An 18,295-nucleotide genomic window follows, 5' to 3' on the forward strand; every position below is an offset into this window, starting at 1 on the left:
AGAACGATTTCCACTGGGGTGCTGAGCAGCAGCAAGCCTTTGCCCAGATCAAGCAGGAGATCGCTCATGCAGTGGCCCTTGGCCCAGTCAGGACGGGACCAGAGGTGAAGAATGTGCTTTATTCTGCAGCCGGGAACCATGGCTTGTCCTGGAGCCTTTGGCAGAAGGTGCCTGGGGAGACTCGAGGCCGACCTCTGGGATTCTGGAGCCGGAGCTACAGAGGGTCTGAAGCCAACTACACTCCCACAGAGAAGGAGATCTTGGCTGCCTATGAAGGAGTCCAAGCTGCCTCAGAGGTGATTGGGACGGAAGCACAACTCCTCCTGGCACCCCGACTACCAGTGCTGGGGTGGATGTTCAAAGGAAAGGTTCCCTCTACCCACCACGCCACCGACGCCACATGGAGCAAGTGGATTGCCCTCATCACGCAACGCGCCCGCATCGGAAACCCAAATCGCCCTGGGATTTTGGAGATAATTACGAACTGGCCAGAAGGTGAAAATTTTGGTCTCGCCGATGATGAGGAGCAAGAACAAGTGAGCCATGCTGAGGAAGCCCCACCGTATAACCAACTGCCAGCAGATGAAACACGCTACGCTCTTTTCACCGACGGCTCCTGCCGCGTCGTGGGGATGAACCGGAAGTGGAAAGCAGCCGTATGGAGCCCCACACGACAGGTTGCACAAGCTACTGAAGGAGAAGGTGGATCAAGTCAATTTGCTGAACTCAAAGCTGTTCAGCTGGCCCTGGACATTGCTGAAAGAGAGAAGTGGCCAAAGCTCTACCTTTATACTGACTCGTGGATGGTAGCCAATGCTCTGTGGGGTTGGCTGGAAAGGTGGAAAAAGGCAAACTGGCAACGTAGGGGAAAACCAATCTGGGCTGCTGATGAGTGGAAAGACATTGCCACCTGGGTAGAGAAGCTACCTGTGAAAGTTCGTCATGTGGATGCCCATGTCCCCAAGAGTCGGGCTAATGAGGAGCACCGACACAACGAGCAGGTTGATCAGGCCTCAAAGATAGAGGTGTCAAAAATAGACTTGGATTGGCAACACAAGGGAGAATTGTTCCTGGCTCGATGGGCCCATGACGCCTCAGGTCATCAGGGCAGAGATGCCACGTATAAGTGGGCACGAGACCGAGGGGTGGATCTAACCATGGACAGTATCTCTCAAGTTATCCATGACTGTGAGACGTGCGCTGCCATCAAACAGGCCAAGCGAGTGAAGCCCCTCTGGTATGGTGGGCGTTGGTCCAAATATAAGTACGGGGAGGCCTGGCAGATTGACTACATCACACTGCCTCAGACCCGCCAAGGCAAGCGCTACGTGCTGACCATGGTGGAAGCCACCACTGGATGGTTGGAGACCTACCCTGTGCCTCATGCCACTGCTCGGAACACCATCCTGGGCCTTGAGAAACAGGTCCTTTGGAGGCATGGTACCCCTGAGAGAATTGAGTCAGACAACGGGACTCATTTCAAGAACAGCCTCATAAACAGCTGGGCTAGGGAACACGGCATTGAGTGGGTGTACCACATCCCCTACCATGCACCTGCAGCTGGGAAGGTCGAACGGTGCAATGGCCTGCTTAAAACCACCTTGAAGGCACTTGGTGGGGGGACTTTCAAGAACTGGGAGAGTAATCTACCAAAGGCCACATGGTTAGTGAATACCCAAGGTTCCACTAACCGAGCAGGCCCTGCCCAATCTGAGCTCTTGGGAACACCAGATGGGGATAAGGTTCCAGTGGTACACATGAGAGGTATGCTAGGGAAAACTGTTTGGGTGAACTCTGCCTCCAGCAAAGACAATCCTGTCCGTGGGGTGGTTTTTGCTCAAGGACCAGGTTGTACCTGGTGGGTGATGCAAAAGGATGGAGAAACCCGATGCATACCCCAAGGAGACCTTGTTCTAGGGTGAACTACCTATGATACTGTGTCTGTAACTGCATGTATGTATGTAATTTAAAGGTTCTAATTTAATGTAGTATGTTAGCATGGAAAAAATTTGGGGTGGATAATGTTGTGGGCTGGGCGAGGTTTAGAAATTTTTCCCATTATTATGTTAAGCTAGCCGGAGTGGCTCCCCTTTTAGCTGTTTAAGTGCTCAAGACAAAGGAATGGCTGGGCTGGCCCGATGGCTCCATTACAGAAGGTGGGGTGCTGCTTGTCCTTCGGTGGGTGGTGGGACACTGGCAGCTCGCCGGCCGAACTCGAGGAGAGAGGTTGCTTTCTCCATGGTGAGATCAGACTCCTTTGGACTCGGACTGCTAAAGCTTCCTGCTTCCTCTGAACAACGCTGAGAACCGGGACACCCACGGTGAGCAGAGTGTTTTCCTCACCCTTCTCCCACCTGGAACGGTTGGTGCTGCCTCACTCCCCTGCTCCTGCAGCAGCTGTGACTGAGAGGCTGCCCTGCCCTGCTCCATCGGAACTGTGCGGCCGAGGAGGGGCATCGGTGACTGAAAAAAGGGGCTGGGACTGAGTTCCGTTCTGTTCTGTCACTGTTTTTTTTTCTTTCATATAGCTGATGCTGTTTTTGTTTGTCTTGTAAATATATGAGTGTCCCGGTTTAAAGGGACAGTATTACCAGGAAAAGGGAATTCAGGAACTCGCAGGCACAAAAAAGGTATAGGTTGGGAATAACAGTTCTTTACTGAAATATTTATAAGACAAACAAAAACAGCATCAGCTATACGAAAGAAAAAAAAAAAAACAGTGACAGAACAGAATGGAATCCAGTCCCAGTCCCTTTTTCAGTCACCGATGGCTCTCCGATGGACCAGGGCGGGTGGCTTCTCAGTCGCGGCTGCTGCAGGGGCAGGGGAGGGGGCCAGGTGGCCTCACCGCCCCAGGTGGAAGAAAAGGGTGAGGAAGGAAACTCTGCTCACCGTGGGCGTCCCAGTTCCCAGTTGTTCAGAGGAAGCAGGAAGCTTTAGCAGTCCAAATCCAAGAAGCCTGATCCCAACAGGAGAAAAAGAACCTCTCTCCTCGAGTTCGGCCGGCGAGCTGTGAGAGTTCTCCCTACCCCCAGTGTCCTCTTACTTGCCGAAAACAAAGCAGGACTCCACCTTTCCCTAATGGAGCCATCAGGTTGCTTCAGCTAGTCCTTTATCTCCAGCTCTTAACAGCTAATAGGAGAGCCATCCCGGCTAGCTTAACATAATAATGGGGGGCCAACCCACAACAATGAGTAAAGAACTGTTATTCCAAACCCATACCTTTTTTGCCTGAGAGTTCCTGAATTTCCATTTTCTGTCAATACTGTCCCTTTAAACCAGGGGACAGGGTTTTTTTCATAAACATTGTCTGACACTCCCATTCTGCCTGTTGCACTCTCCCAGACAGACACCCCACAATCCCATATTCCACATCTCCTCCCTGTCCCAAAGCAGGAGCAGATGTGTGGGCCTGTTCTGTGCCCACAACCAGGCTTCCTCTGGGCCCCATGAAGGCACTGCCCTCTCCCAGCATGGGCAGGGGATTGCTGGCATGGCTGTACCTGAAAACTGCCACTGCACAATGAAGCTGAAAGTGGGGCAGCTCTGGGCTGCTGGGCTCCTTGCAGGGGTGACACCAGGATCTCCTTGCTGGTGGCTGCCTCCACGGTGTGGCAGGAGACCAAGAAGTTCCCAGCTGTGTTCAGGGCCATGTAACAGCCCAGCTCATTTGTCCACAGGCCCTGCAGATGACTCTGGGGCTTGTGTGGGTGGCTCAGTCATTGCTCAGTCCTGCTTTCAGCCTCCCTAAGCAGCAGGATCTGTGTCCCATGGCACAGCCTCTGCACCTGGCAGCTGGGACCAGCACATGGCCATCAGCTGGGAAAGCAACCCTCACTCTCTGTGCAGGGCAGCAGAGCTGGAGCTACTGGGTGCCCCCCTACAGCACAGGTAGCTGACAGACGCTTACAGTAACCCCTGGGAAGCACAGTCAGAGCTGGCAATCTCCTTGGTTATGGACACTGCACTACGGCAGGGCACAGCATGGTATAGGACAGTACAGCCAGAACATGCAGCCCCTCAGGCACAAACTCTGCATGCTGGGGTGGGATAGAACAGCACAGCACGGAGAAAACACACAACACAAGGATGGCACAGCCAGGGTGTGCAGCCCCTCATCCCCCACCCTGCACCTGGAACAGCACAGCTGGCTCAGCACGTCCACACTCTGCCCCAGGACTGCCCTCACCTTCATGGATGCAGCATCACGGGGCACGAGCAGGGCCAGGGCGAGCAGCAGCAGCATCCCTGGGTGCCCATGGCTGTGGTGGCCGTGTGTGGTGCCAGGGCTCTGTGCCTTTTGTACCAGTGGGGTCTGAGGCTCCAGGCAAGGGACATCCAGGAGGTAGGAGAGCCCTGATCCCTCTGGACAGTGATGGAGTCTGAGTGGCACACTGAGGGACATAGCATGGAGCTCAGCTAGGACAGCAGGGCAGAATAGTATTAAAGATATGACAGGGAGTTCATGGGATGCATAACATCAAGGGATGCTATAAAAATTCTGTTAAAATAATGAATATAATCATATAAGAGAGTTAGCTCAGAATACAAGTAGAAAATTGTGATGTATAAGGCATAAGAGTATTGCCTGTTAAAAACACGCAGCCATAGAACTCCCCTGCAAGGAATTATGGGAAATCCTTTATCTTTCAGGAAAATGAAACGTGTCATAGGTTACACTGCCTGGAAATGTCCCATCCTTCCCATTTAGATTCACTATCAGGGATTTCAACCACATTTGGAAACAACCAGGCAGTACAATGCCCAAGCTAGAGTTGCCACTTACAGCCTGGGTACCACCCACCCACCTAGCAGCAATAAAAGGAGATGGCAGCAGGAGCATCAGCAGACAGCTGCAAGGAGCACATCCCCAGGTACATCAGCTGTCCCTGTGCTGCAGAGATGGTGCAAGCAACTCCCTTCCTCCTCGTGCTCTTCCTGGCCCTGGGCGCTCACGGCCACACTGTGAAAAAGGTACTGTCAGGGTGGGATGCACAGGGTGGGGTGGGCAGGGGGCTGTGGCTGCAGGCTGTGCTGTGGCACAAGTGCTGAGATCACTCCTCTCCAGTGCATCCTGACAGGGCATTGGAAAAATGACATTGGCTCCAACATGACCATTTCTGAAGTAAAAGAAAATGGTGACTTCACTGGCATCTACAACACATCTGTGTCAACCACCACAAAAATAGTGCCATCACCACTGCTGGGGTCCCAACATCTCCCATATCTGTGGAACCAGCCCACCTTTGGCTTCACCGTCCACTGGAATTTTTCAAGTACTTTATCTATTTCTTAGCATCCATGTTGTGTCCCCAGACCTCCCTTCTCTCCCTCCCTGCAGTGTCCCTGCTGATTCTCTGCCTTCCCCTGCACCATCCCCACTGCTCTCCCTCTCCCCTCCCTCAGGCTCCCCCATCCTTGTCCCTGGAGCTCCTTGGCTGCTGTCAGCTCCCAGTCCCAGGTGCAGGAGAGGCAGCAGGGGCTGACTCCTGCCCTGTCTGCCCATCCCTGTGTGACACCCCAGCCCTCTGGGCCCTCCTGCCTGATCCCCATCCCCGCTGTCCCCAGGGGTCAGGGACAGCAGGGGTCGAATGTCCCCTGTGCTGGGGCAGCCACTGACCTGCCGCCTTGGCCACGCTCCCCTCCACCTCCTGTCCTGTCTCCACAGATTCCATCAGTGTTTTCACGGGCCAGTGCTTTGTGGATAATGACGGAAAGGAGGTTTTGAAGACCATGTGGCTGATGAGGTCATACGTGGGCAAACTCGAAGACGACTGGAAAGCCACCAGGTGAGCCCCTGTCCTTGTCGTGCACAGGTCCCCTGTGCAACCCTGAAGGGTTGGGGCTGTCACAAACAAGTGTTTTAGGTCCCTTAGGAGTCACTCTCACACATGCTGGCAAAAGCAGATTTAATATCTGCTTGCAAAAGTGAAACATAGCAAAGCGTCATGGCAAGGTTCATTTGATTGCTCAGTGCAGAGGTAAAACACAGGGAGGAAAAAATGGGTTGGAATCAATTTAGAATGATTTCCATGGAGGCTGGAGATGGAAAAGGGGAAGTGAGACCCTTCAAATGAATCACAAAGGGCAGAGAGGTACCCACTGCGTTCAAAACTACTGATGGATCCTGGGTGGGGCTGATTGCACCCTCAGTCTCGGACCTGCTCCATGGTTTCCGTCTGAAGGATTTGGATTAACCACTTGACCATTGACTAATGGAACATTTGTCAAGTGGTTTGGGAGGGTTTATCACCATTGGAGCAGAGGCTGAATTATAGATGGCAGCTGGTAGCAGTCATACTGCACTTGCTAAGGGCTGTCCACGTCCCTTCAGGCACGCACCGGGAGGGAGATGGTGGCACAGCCCCTGCAGGGGTCCAGGAGAGCTCGAGGGGTCGCACTTAGGATCGCTGCTGTAAAGTCATGGGGTGATGGACCTCAGTCATCAGTCAGTCTTTGTTCTGCATGTACTGTGCGATGGCAATTACAGGAATTTTTCACAATTCCAGTAATGATAAGGTTGTTCCAATTGGGCTATGATTCAGGCAAGTAATATCCCAAGGCTTCTGGACTATTGGTTTCCTTGATAAGGCAATGGAAGGACTGGGTGTGCAAAGTGTCTGTGACAAGCTCCAGGGGAGCTTCAGCACGTGAGCGACATTTCCAAAGCCAAAGGCATAAGAAAGAATTCTGAACAGCCCGAGGATGGGGATGGAGGGTGTTGTTCCCAGTCTGTGGTGCTCAGCCCTTGGCAGAGCTGTTGCCCGTGTGCAAATGAGGGAGGGCAGGGTGCTTGTGCAGAGCTTCCCTGGGCATCCTGACAAGGTGCAAATATGTTGGAAGGCTACAGGGCTGGGTGGACATTGCTTAACTCCCAGGTCCCAGCCTTAGCTCTGTTGTGTCTGTGTCCTCACAGGATTGGCTACGATGAATTCAAGCGCCAGGAAACACACGTGGAGGGAGGGTGGAGTTCCCAGAGGAGATGCAGTGACAACCTTGAAGCCCTTGCTCCTGCCTCAGTCTCTACTTCTTGCAATACAGCTTTGCTGCAAACACACATTGTCTACTCCCTTTCAGAGATCAGTGCCCCTGCTCCCGTTTCCCACCACAGCACAGAACAGCACAGCACAGAGAAAACACACAACACAGGGATGGCACAACCAGGATTTGCAGCCCCTCATCCCCCACCCTACACCTGGGACAGCACAGCTGGCTCAGCACAGCCACACTCTGCCCCAGGGCTGCCCTCACCTCCCTGCATGCAGCATCACGGGGCACGAGCAGTGCCAGGGCGAGCAGCAGCATCCCTGGGTGCCCATGGCTGTGGTGGTCGTGTGTTGTGCCAGGGCTCTGTGCCTTTTGTACCAGTGGGGTCTGAGGCTCCAGGCAAGGGACATCCAGGAGGCAGGAGAGCCCTGATCCCTCTGGACAGTGATGGAGTCTGAGTGGCACACTGAGGTATTTAGCAGGGAGCACGACCAGGGCAGCAAGTGAGAAGAGTATCAAAGATACCACAAGAAGAGTAGTGGAGGTTAGAGGACACCACAGGAAATGTACTGGATCTGTGGGACACCACAGAAAGGGTGGGGGAGTTCATGGGACAACTCAAGAAGGGCTATTATCTTTCTGATCATGACGGAAGTGGTTTTTGCCAAAATGCATCCTTAATACTTATTAACTATCAGGCTGGCACGTGGGAAGCAGCCTGTCGTCCCCTCTGGGACCATCTTCAGTAGGTAACTCTGCTGCCCCAGTGCTGCCAGTGGGTGACAGATGGCCTTGGCTTTGCTCCCAGGAGAGAATTTCTGGGCAGAGGAATAACATCATGTTATTGCAAGAGCAGGTTCTCAGATGTGGCCCACCTGCACCTGCTGGTGTCTTCCCATGTCAGAGCCCAGAGCTGAAGGAAAGGGACAAAGACACAAAGAAGCTCTCCCACAGGATCACTGTGGCACCAGAATACTGGTCCATCTCACCTGGGCTGTCCGCCTGCATTTATCTTGGATGTTACAAATCACTCCCCACCATCATGTTGGTCAATAATAAGGCAATTTATTAATTCCTTGATAAGGAACAGGCAAGCAGAGCCAGGGACATGGGGAGTCTGCTCTCCACCAACACATCTGTCCTACCCCTGGTCACTGCCCCTTTCATGGGCAGTTTCTTGGTGGGCTGTGACCTGCCCACTGTGCTGGGGTACAAGTCCAAGTGAGCCCGAACATCTTGACTAGCACTCAGGCAGCAGTGGCCACAAGCCCTCACCAGGTCTGGACAAGGCTCCAACATGTGCTCAGGTCACACTCCGAGCCAGCAGGTAACAGCAGTGACAAGCCTGCTCACATTCACACAAGCCTGTGTTTTCCTTATACATAAAAATTGGTTACAATTCATAATTATAGTGGCAATAAAAGCACCACAACAACATAACAGCAAAAGCAGGCAACTCAAAGTGATTTAAACAAATATAATGAAATAATTATATTATCCTTAGTCACATGACCATGCTTTAAGATCAGTACCTTTGTTTGCAAACAGAGTCTACATAATAACATGAATCACTATGTAAGATGTCACATCAAGCAAAGACATTCTGTGAATACCAGCTGTAACCAGCATCTCTGATGGCTGGCAGATTAGGGAACACCCATATTGCACAATACCCTGACCCGAGCCCACCTAGCAGCAATAAAAAGGAGAGGGAGCAGGAGCATCAGCAGACAGCTGCAAGGAGCACATCCCCAGGTACATCAGCTGTCCCTGTGCTGCAGAGATGGTGCAAGCAACTCCCTTCCTCCTCGTGCTCTTCCTGGCCCTGGGCGCTCACGGCCACACTGTGAAAAAGGTACTGTCAGGGTGGGATGCACAGGGTGGGGTGGGCAGGGGGCTGTGGCTGCAGGCTGTGCTGTGGCACAAGTGCTGAGATCATTCCTCTCCAGTGCATCCTGACAGGGCATTGGAAAAATGACATTGGCTCCAACATGACCATTTCTGAAGTAAAAGAAAATGGTGACTTCACTGGCATCTACAACACATCTGTGTCAGACACCACAAAAATAGTGCCATCACCACTGCTGGGGTCCCAACATCTCCCATATCTGTGGAACCAGCCCACCTTTGGCTTCACCGTCCACTGGAATTTTTCAAGTACTTTATCTATTTCGTAGTATCCATGTTGTGTCCCCAGACCTCCCTTCTCTCCCTCCCTGCAGTGTCCCTGCTGATTCTCTGCCTTCCCCTGCACCATCCCCACTGCTCTCCCTCTCCCCTCCCTCAGGCTCCCCCATCCTTGTCCCTGGAGCTCCTTGGCTGCTGTCAGCTCCCAGTCCCAGGTGCAGGAGAGGCAGCAGGGGCTGACTCCTGCCCTGTCTGCCCATCCCCGTGTGACACCCCAGCCCTCTGAGCCCTCCTGCCTGATCCCCATCCCCGCTGTCCCCAGGGGTCAGGGACAGCAGGGGTCGAATGTCCCCTGTGCTGGGGCAGCCACTGACCTGCTGCCTTGGCCACGCTCCCCTCCACCTCCTGTCCTGTCTCCACAGATTCCATCAGTGTTTTCACGGGCCAGTGCTTTGTGGATAATGACGGAAAGGAGATTTTGAAGACCATGTGGCTGATGAGGTATACGTGGGCAAACTCGAAGACGACTGGAAAGCCACCAGGTGAGCCCCCTGTCCTTGTCGTGCACAGGTCCCCTGTGCAACCCTGAAGGGTTGGGGCTGTCACAAACAAGTGTTTTAGGTCCCTTAGGAGTCACTCTCACACATGCTGGCAAAAGCAGATTTAATATCTGCTTGCAAAAGTGAAACATAGCAAAGTGTCATGGCAAGGTTCACTTGATTGCTCAGTGCAGAGGTAAAACACAGGGAGGAAAAAATGGGTTGGAATCAATTTAGAATGATTTCCATGGAGGCTGGAGATGGAAAAGGGGAAGTGAGACCCTTCAAATGAATCACAAAGGGCAGAGAGGTACCCACTGCTTTCAAAACTACTGATGGATCCTGGGTGGGGCTGATTGCACCCTCAGTCTCAGACCTGCTCCATGGTTTCCGTCTGAAGGATTTGGATTAACCACTTGACCATTGACTAATGGAATATTTGTCAAGTGGTTTAGGAGGGTTTATCACCATTGGAGCAGAGGCTGAATTATAGATGGCAGCTGGTAGCAGTCATACTGCACTTGCTAAGGGCTGTCCACGTCCCTTCAGGCACGCACCGGGAGGGAGATGGTGGCACAGCCCCTGCAGGGGTCCAGGAGAGCTCGAGGGGTCGCACTTAGGATCGCTGCTGTAAAGTCATGGGGTGATGGACCTTAGTCATCAGTCAGTCTTTGTTCTGCATGTACTGTGCGATGGCAATTACAGGAATTTTTCACAATTCCAGTAATGATAAGGTTGTTCCAATTGGGCTATGATTCAGGCAAGTAATATCCCAAGGCTTTTGAGCTATTGGTTTCCTTGATAAGGCAATGGAAGGACTGGGTGTGCAAAGTGTCTGTGACAAGCTCCAGGGGAACTTCAGCACGTGAGCGACATTTCCAAAGCCAAAGGCATAAGAAAGAATCCTGAACAGCCCGAGGATGGGGATGGAGGGTGTTGTTCCCAGTCTGTGGTGCTCAGCCCTTGGCAGAGCTGCTGCCCGTGTGCAAATGAGGGAGGGCAGGGTGCTTGTGCAGAGCTTCCCTGGGCATCCTGACAAGGTGCAAATATGTTGGAAGGCTACAGGGCTGGGTGGACATTGCTTCACTCCCAGGTCCCAGCCTTAGCTCTGTTGTGTCTGTGTCCTCACAGGATTGGCTACAACGTATTTGTGCGCCAGGAAACGCACGAGGGAGGGAAGGTGGAGTTCCCAGAGGAGATGCAGTGACAGCCTTGTAGCCCTTGCTCCCGCCTCAGCCTCTGCTTCTCTCAATAAAGCTTGCTGCAAACACACTTTTTCTCCTCTCTTTCACATACCAGTTCCCCTGCTCCCATTCCCCACCAAGTCACTCCACTGCCTTTCTTGTCCATGGCCCTGAAGGCCAATGTGTGACCACTTGTGTGACCCTCCATGGCTTGGGCTCCTCTTTGTCAGCCCACCCACCACACGGTGCTCCTTAGGACCTGACCTGCTGCAGGTCAGCAGGACTCTGCTCAGCCTGGAGCGATGGCCAGTGGCCCATCTCCCAACGTGAGGCTGCAAACATCTCAGTGTGCCTGCTCTGCAAGGGGCACAGACTAAAGATGAGAACACCAGGGGCTCCCCCAGGATAGGCAGAGCCAGCTCTGCACTCCCAGCACGGCAAGAAAGCACTCCCAGTGCTGGGCACAGACATGTTGAGGCAGCAACACTCCAGGGCTGCAAGTCCTGGGCACAGCAGGGCAGCTGGCGGGGGATGCTGCCTCCATGGCACACACCTCTACAGTAGCAGCTGGTTCAAACCCTCCGTCTCTTCCCCAGGGGAAGCCCTGAGCAGGCAGCAAGGCAGGGCCTCTGGGGGACACTCACCAGTGTCATACTGCAGGCTGAGCTGCAGCTTGGGCCACAGCATGACGATGAGCGAAGGAGGCGTAGAAATGGACATCGTTAGGTGTTGTACATGCGGGTACTCCTGGCCTGGCAGGACAGGGGCAGATGGTGAGGGAAAGAGACTGCCATGGGGAGGGGGAAACAGGGAAAGGTCCTCCCTCCACATGGCCCAGGTCAAGGGGGGTCTTTCCCAGCACGGGCAGTATCGGGAGGTTAAAATTATGAGAAATGGGCAACTGAGTGATGTTTTAAAAGATGGTTTCTTGCATCATGTTGTCGGTCTCATGGAAAGGTGAGACATTATAGGAATTACACCTAATGCCATAATATCAGAGGCCACCTAATTCCTAGTTACAATGGCTGATGTTAGATTTTTAGACAAACACATACTTCCACAAAATTTGTTTTGCATCTTTTTACACCATTTTAAATGATTTACACCACTTTTTAAATCATTAATTGCTTTGCTATTTATTGCTTTGCTGCAATGCATAATTTTTTAACTAATCATATAACACTTCACAAATCTACATTGATACATCTTAAATGTGTAACTAACTTTATAACAGGTTCTGTAGTTAAACTTTAAAATGTTTTACTATCTTACATAACATATTGCCCTGCTTACGTAATACATATCTCTGTTTGCTTAAAATATATTTCTACTTCAAATACAAACTTATATTCCTGTTTTATGTCCATTTCACTTTCAGTATTCTAATTCTCCAAGCCTTCCCCAAGGTCTTAAGTGAAACCTTGTACCCCTCTCTATCTCTGAGCCTGTATGGACAAGGCGGTGAGAGCTCTTTGTGCTTGCATTTCCCACAAGGCAAGGGCTCCTGCTCAAAGAGGGTTTCATTCTCTACATAGAGCACCAGGGATCTGGGGAACACTTCATGGCAGATCCTTCAGGGCTGCAAGAGGTTTTCCTGGCAATACACTTCTTCCTGCACACTGGAGTGTGAAAAATATCCCCACAGTAGGTTAAAAACCTCATTGGGAGTGTTGAGAGGGGTTGAGTTGGGAGAATCCCTCACATCTTTGTGAGTTACCTTCCAAATAAGCAAACCTTCCGTACTCCCGCAGGACAGGGAGGAGGTGGGAGAGTCCCGCCCCCGCCGGCCCCTGCAGGTCCTCGGCACAGCAATCAGGGGGCACCTCCATCCAGACGGTGCCCCCATCCGTCATGAAGTAGAGCTCATTGAAGAGGGCTGACTTGTACCACGAAGGCAGCTGGCTGTGGGAAAGAAGGAAGCTCACCCTCAGAGGCCAAGGTGATGCTCCTGCAGCAGCCAACCCCAGAAGGCCTCTGGGAAGATGTTCCCATCTGCCCTACCTGTTCTCCAGGATGGGATTCTGCCATGCATCAATCTTCCTGTCACATGCCTATAGTATGTTAGGCCATAACTAATTGTCAAGAACATCTCCTCAGTGGTATGAACAGCTTGGGAGGACCACAGCAAGAAAAAGCAATGGGAAGTTTGGGTATAGCCTAAATTTGGGAATGAGCCGCAGCATCCTGGAGGGATTTTAACCAGCCAAGGAGGCTGGACAAAGGAACTCTGCCCTGCCTGTGGTGCCCAGAACCAGCATGGCCACCCATTTCCCAGTTCCCTTCCACCCATCCCACAGAGGATGCAGGCACTCACCAGTGGGTGAATCCAGCCTGCCATCCCGCAGGAGGTCCTGCCACACCTCGCTACCCAATCCTGTGGGATTGAATGCCGTCACATGGGTGACTGCTGTGCCAGCCTGGGGAAGGGAAGAGCACCATCAGGGGCTGCTACTTTGGAGGAGATCCATGCTCTCCACTTCCCAGTACCACCACCAGGACATCACACTCACTTCCCATGTGCTGCCCAGCAACTCTAAACTTGTTTCCTCAGCCGCTCTCCTGACACCATCCCCAGAGAGGCTGCCCTCTGGGAAGACATGCCCCCACTCCTGGTGTCAGCCAAGTGCTGGGAACCGGTGCCAACCCCAGCCCATTGCACGCCCATCCTTTCCCAGCTGCCTGCAGGCCGCTCCCCCCAACCAGCAGGGCTCTCCAGCAGGAGCCACGGCAGCAGGGCCAGCCCTTTACCTTCTCCCGGGCAGAGATGGCCAGGGTGAAGGGGTTCACGGCCGGGCAGTGGTGCAGCAGGACTCCAGCAACGCGCTCTCCATCCTTCTGGAAGGTGAAGGGCTCATTCCAGTGCCCGCCCCTCCTGTCCTCCTTTGCTCCCGTGCCGTTCTGCAGGCTGAACATGATGGACACTTCCACATCCTCATCCCTGCCGTTCTCCACCTCCCAGATGAACACTCCCACTGGCAGGCTGGAGTCCTGGCACAGACACAGAACGCTGTCTACAGGGCTGCTGCTCCACAGGCAGCTGCCCCAGCATCATTTCCCCCACTGCTGGGGACACCATGCAGGATGCAGTGAGCGCAAGAGCACTGGGAATAATAACTTGGTCTTGGAGTCTGCTGCCAAGCTGAGCAGCAGCAGAGGAAATTGGGAGGCAGGCAAGACAAAAGTCAAAAGAGAAGCCCTGGGCTGGCAAACCCCACGCCGGGCAGCAGAGAGACGGAAAGTGGCGTTTAGGGCCTCAGCCGGGTGTCTCATCACTCATCTGCTCGGCAGGTTGATACAGGCTCACGTGCTGCGCGGGGTAAGAGGAAAGGTCAGACCTGTCAGCAGCACAGCTGCCACCCTCGCCTGGGGCTGGTAGCCAGCACGGGCAGTGCAGCAGCGCTGAGCCATCCCTTGCTGCAATCCCCAGCTCCCGCACGGGCTGCGGGATTCCCCCACCTGGCATCACTGATGAGTGCACACAGGGGGAAATGTTGGGAAACCCGGCTAACAAGCAGCTCTGCCCTCTGGGGATGCCGTCACTGCCCTTACCTTATAGTCATGGGGGATGACAGGAGAGACCTGCCGGCAAGTGAGCACCACCTTCTGCCCCGGCAGCTCGTACACCAGCCACGCACGGGGGTACAGGGCATGGTAAAAGGCGTAGTGGCCGCAGTAGCCCCAGTTCCAGCCCTGCAGGCTGCTGGGTCTCTCCAGGGACAAGACCTGCTGGTAAATCGTCTGCCCCTTGCACCGCAGACACACCGTGAACTGTGGTGGAGAGGAGCACATGGAAGGGATGAGATGAGCCCTGGGACAGATGTCCCAACCACCCAGGCTGCTGCAGTGACACTCACTCCCCTCGCAGACCCCACCTGATAGGCAATGACGGTTTCATATTGGTAAAGGCCAGGGTTCAGCTGCCAGGGGCAAAAAATACCCATCAACACTTTTTCTTTAAGAACAGAAAAAAAAATCTTTGCAAATTTATTTGCTGTCTTAAAAACTCCCGTATGAATATGTAAGGCAACTAAGACTTGTTCAGGACCCTAGAGACCATGGTTCATCAGTTGCAGGAGGAGAATTGGCTGCAGACTCCTCATGTCTGGTGGGGTGGTCAGAGCAGCTGCTGGTGCTGCAATACCTCAAAGAGAGAGGAACAGTGGAGAACCATTGAGTTATTTATACCCTGTGGGCAGTTGTCACAGCCAAGCCTTCTGGTGGACGTGGAGAGGCAAAGGCCTCAGCTGAGTGAAGGGAGGAGTGGCTTTGTCTGTGGGAGGGTGACAAACCACTTCTCTGTGTGTTGGGAAATCAGAGGGGAGCTTCAGGTTTGGGGAGAAAACAGTAAATGTGGTGCAATCCAGCACCTGGCCTGCCTTTCCCCAGCCTCAGACTGCTGCTGCTGAAGGTGGCACTTCCCCCTGCTCTCTGGCGAGCTCTGAGCTGGCTGCAGGTGGGACTGGTGAACTCCTCTCCTCTGATACTATGACATTTCATGGATTTTTCCCAAATATTTTGGTCCACTGCCTGGCTGGCATCACTCCTGTCCATAACCTCATTAACGTGGCCTTGCTGCATGCCCAATTCAGCACTGAACAAATCAGAAATGCAATGTGAGAGCAGCCTGTGATCCAGTTCTGCACAAAGGGTGCCCAGAAGCTTCTGCCAGAGATGGGCACACCAGCCCTTCGCTCATTGCCACGGCACTCGCTGGGTTTATGTGCAGATAAGGCACACTGGGGAAAGGTGTCTGCAGGGATGCTTGGCTTAAGCACAGAGAGAAGGGATTTGCTGCTTTTGCTTTGAGTCTACCAAAGCTCTGTGGTTGGGCTGCCCAGCCTTCCCTGGCAAGGTCCTGCCTGGTGTCATCCCAGCCTCTGCTTGCCCTGGCTCTGGTGCCAGCAGACTGAGAATAAGCATCTGGCACATCTCTGTGCTGTGCTCATGAGCCTCATGGCTCATCCCTCTCTTGCAAGTAGTTGCTGTGGTTACTCCACAACTTCTGCAATTTCCTGTCTTCACTGTAAATAGCAAAGTGTTGCAAATGCCATGTTTATTTTCTGCTCTACACAGGGGACTTTCATCTCAGTATTGAACTCACTGTACTTCTGCTCTGCTACTTTTTCCTTGCCTGGCACTCTGCTTCCTTGCTCAGGACCCGAATTGTTGGTTGTTGTTGTTGTTTTTGTTTGCAGGGTTTAATTTTGTTCTCTTTTTCTATTTTGGCAATAACTTGCTCAGTGTGATACTTCAGTCTATTTTGGTAAATATTTGTAATTCTTACCTTAGCTTTTTGATTATTTCTTTCCTTATAGTCATAGGGAGGTTTTTACGTTTTCCTGATAGTCTCCTGAAATTGGTCCTTAATCAGTAAACACAGCTGACCTTCCAGAAGTCTTTAACTTTTCCTTGAGAGAAAAGCTGCAGGTATCTGCAACCAGACACAGAAAACCACACGGGGTCATGAGTTCCTGAGTCTGACCTCTTGATCCCCAGGCTGCCTTCTCTCTCACTCCGAGTTGCCCACTCTATGTGACAACTCTTTGCATCATCACCCGATTACAAAACTGAAAGGATTAAAGTACTTTGGAACTCACTCAGACTAAGCTGTTTTTGGTTTTTCCTTGACCTGAATTGTTCCTGTACTTTCATTCCCCAAAATCCCCAGCAGTTACATAAACAAACCCTAACAGTATCCACAACATGACTTGCAGTTGCAAGATTCTGATGTTGTAAAGTTCTGATGTTGCCAGACTGTCTTGGCCAACATTTTTGCTTTTGGCAGAAAAACACCTCCAGCCTTGCTGATCCTGGACAGGTTTTTGTCCACCTTTGGCCGGTGTCCCACCTTTTGAAGGCATTGTGATGCTTCCTGTAGCTGGTGCAGAGGCTGAGAGAACAGTACAGTGAAGGAGAAAGTGTGGTCCTCAAAAATCCTTACCCTAAGGAGCAAGCATTGGTAACGAAAAATCAGCTAAGGGTGGTCTTGTGTGCCAGGTCTCCAAAGCAAAATTTCTAGAGTTACGAGGGCTTTAAGCAGGGACTGTGGAAGAGAAGCTGTTTTTGGAGATGCACTCGCTGGATGAGTTGTCAGCCTCCCCAGGAGGAAGGTGGAATGTATTTCAACATCACTCTACTGAGAATTTTAAAATATATTTTTCGGAAAGAGGCTTCTTCACTTCCTCCTGATATTTTGCTGAGGTTGCTGTTTACAGAAAAATGGTCCAGCAAACAGTGTTACCCTTTTCGTCATGGAAAATTTATTCCTGCTCTAGACTGACCCTGAGGGGTGCACATGAGCACCAAGCCCAAAGCCCCCCATCCGTGTGCACTCAGGGCTCTGATAGCTGCAGGCTCCCCAGCCATCCCAAACTGCAGCTGGTACCTTGTCCAGGGGCACAGGAGACCTCTCTCCTGCAGTCATTGGGCTGGGTAAGGTGGGGACCTGTCCTGCAGGGGAAAAAAGGGTGTGGGTGAATGTGTGCGTGAGGATATTGGACTGGTGCACTCAGGCACATGGATGCTGTAGTGTCCTGCAGTGCCACTGCACATACTGACTGACTCTGGCCCAGGAGGGCCTGTGGCAGACACAATCCCCAGGGGAGACCCGGCTCCCTGGACAGCGACAATCTGAGCCCAAGAAGCAGGTCCTGGTCTGGTACCATGGCCCCCTCCCTGCTGGCACCGGGGGCAGGCAGTGGAGCATATTTAAGGGGATAAATCACTTCAGTTCTTAATAAATCTCTCCAACTGTCTATTCTTATTCTTCTTCAGGCACAGGACCAAACTGGAAAGAGGGAACAATTGCAATTCCCCTTTATCTTACTGGGCTAGGGTGGCAGGGAGGGAACAAGTCCCAGTGGTGGCTGGCTCTTGTGGAGTATTGCCAAGGGAAGAGGATGTGCCTCCTTACCCACCTCCCAGATGTAACGACAGGAAAGACCTGACCTTCACCTTCTCTGCTACCTGCAAGGTACAGTAAATCCAGGAGGCAGGAAATGGCTCTATGGGGAGCAACTGTGCCAGTGGCTGGCCCTTGACCAAATTCTGTGCCCTTCTACCCAGGGCTGGGCACCTTGCTTCCTTTTCATCTTTTCTGTGCCAGGGCAGCATTTGAAGGTTGTACCAGCCTGGCTGAGGAGGGAGAAAGTGGGATTAGGGAGGTCAACTGCGCTTCCTGTTGTGTTTCCCAGACAGACAGTGCTGGGAAATACGAGTTTTGATGGAAGCCTTGGTCAGTGCTGCAGCCTCCCTAAGCAGTGGGACATGGGTTCTGCATGCATGGGGCCAGCATGGCCCCTTTTTTGGCACCAGGGATCAGTGGCATGAGCACCAGCTGGGATAGCACCTCTGCCTCCCCAGGAGGAGCAGGACAGAGCTGGGAGTGCAGGGTACTCCCTTATATCAGGGGTAGGAGGTCAACAGTACCCACAGAGACAGCACAGCCAGAGCTGGAAA

At 52.6% G+C, this 18,295-nt stretch overlaps 2 protein-coding genes across 2 annotated transcripts; one reads left to right on the top strand and one right to left on the bottom strand.

Annotated features, from left to right (window-relative positions):
- Window positions 1-4,840: 4,840 nt before the first annotated feature.
- Window positions 4,841-10,907, top strand: LOC117010735 (avidin-like). Its single transcript, XM_033085647.1, has 4 exons — window positions 4,841-4,974; window positions 5,069-5,276; window positions 5,669-5,789; window positions 10,785-10,907. The coding sequence occupies exons 1-4, from the start codon at window positions 4,903-4,905 to the stop codon at window positions 10,858-10,860; spliced, it is 477 nt and encodes a 158-aa protein (XP_032941538.1). The 5' UTR covers window positions 4,841-4,902; the 3' UTR covers window positions 10,861-10,907.
- A 2,125-nt stretch (window positions 10,908-13,032) lies between these two features.
- Window positions 13,033-14,681, bottom strand: LOC117010758 (non-lysosomal glucosylceramidase-like). Its single transcript, XM_033085684.2, has 3 exons — window positions 14,387-14,681; window positions 13,586-13,825; window positions 13,033-13,254 (listed from the first exon to the last, which is right to left on the bottom strand). The coding sequence occupies exons 1-3, from the start codon at window positions 14,624-14,626 to the stop codon at window positions 13,033-13,035; spliced, it is 702 nt and encodes a 233-aa protein (XP_032941575.1). The 5' UTR covers window positions 14,627-14,681.
- Window positions 14,682-18,295: the final 3,614 nt, after the last annotated feature.

Source organism: Catharus ustulatus, chromosome Z (genome assembly GCF_009819885.2).
Source record: "Catharus ustulatus isolate bCatUst1 chromosome Z, bCatUst1.pri.v2, whole genome shotgun sequence".
Lineage (NCBI taxonomy): Eukaryota > Metazoa > Chordata > Aves > Passeriformes > Turdidae > Catharus > Catharus ustulatus.

Bases quoted from the DNA above. Each gene is read 5' to 3' on its own strand.
- LOC117010735 (XM_033085647.1), top strand. From the start codon at position 4,903: ATGGTGCAAGCAACTCCCTTCCTCCTCGTGCTCTTCCTGGCCCTGGGC. The intron at 4,975-5,068 runs GTACTGTCAGGG...ACTCCTCTCCAG, and splicing joins ACGGCCACACTGTGAAAAAG to TGCATCCTGACAGGGCATTG. The intron at 5,277-5,668 runs GTACTTTATCTA...CTGTCTCCACAG, and splicing joins CGTCCACTGGAATTTTTCAA to ATTCCATCAGTGTTTTCACG.
- LOC117010758 (XM_033085684.2), bottom strand. From the start codon at position 14,626: ATGTGCTCCTCTCCACCACAGTTCACGGTGTGTCTGCGGTGCAAGGGG. The intron at 13,826-14,386 runs GTAAGGGCAGTG...TGTCTGTGCCAG, and splicing joins TCATCCCCCATGACTATAAG to GACTCCAGCCTGCCAGTGGG. The intron at 13,255-13,585 runs GTAAAGGGCTGG...TCCCTTCCCCAG, and splicing joins CCATCTCTGCCCGGGAGAAG to GCTGGCACAGCAGTCACCCA.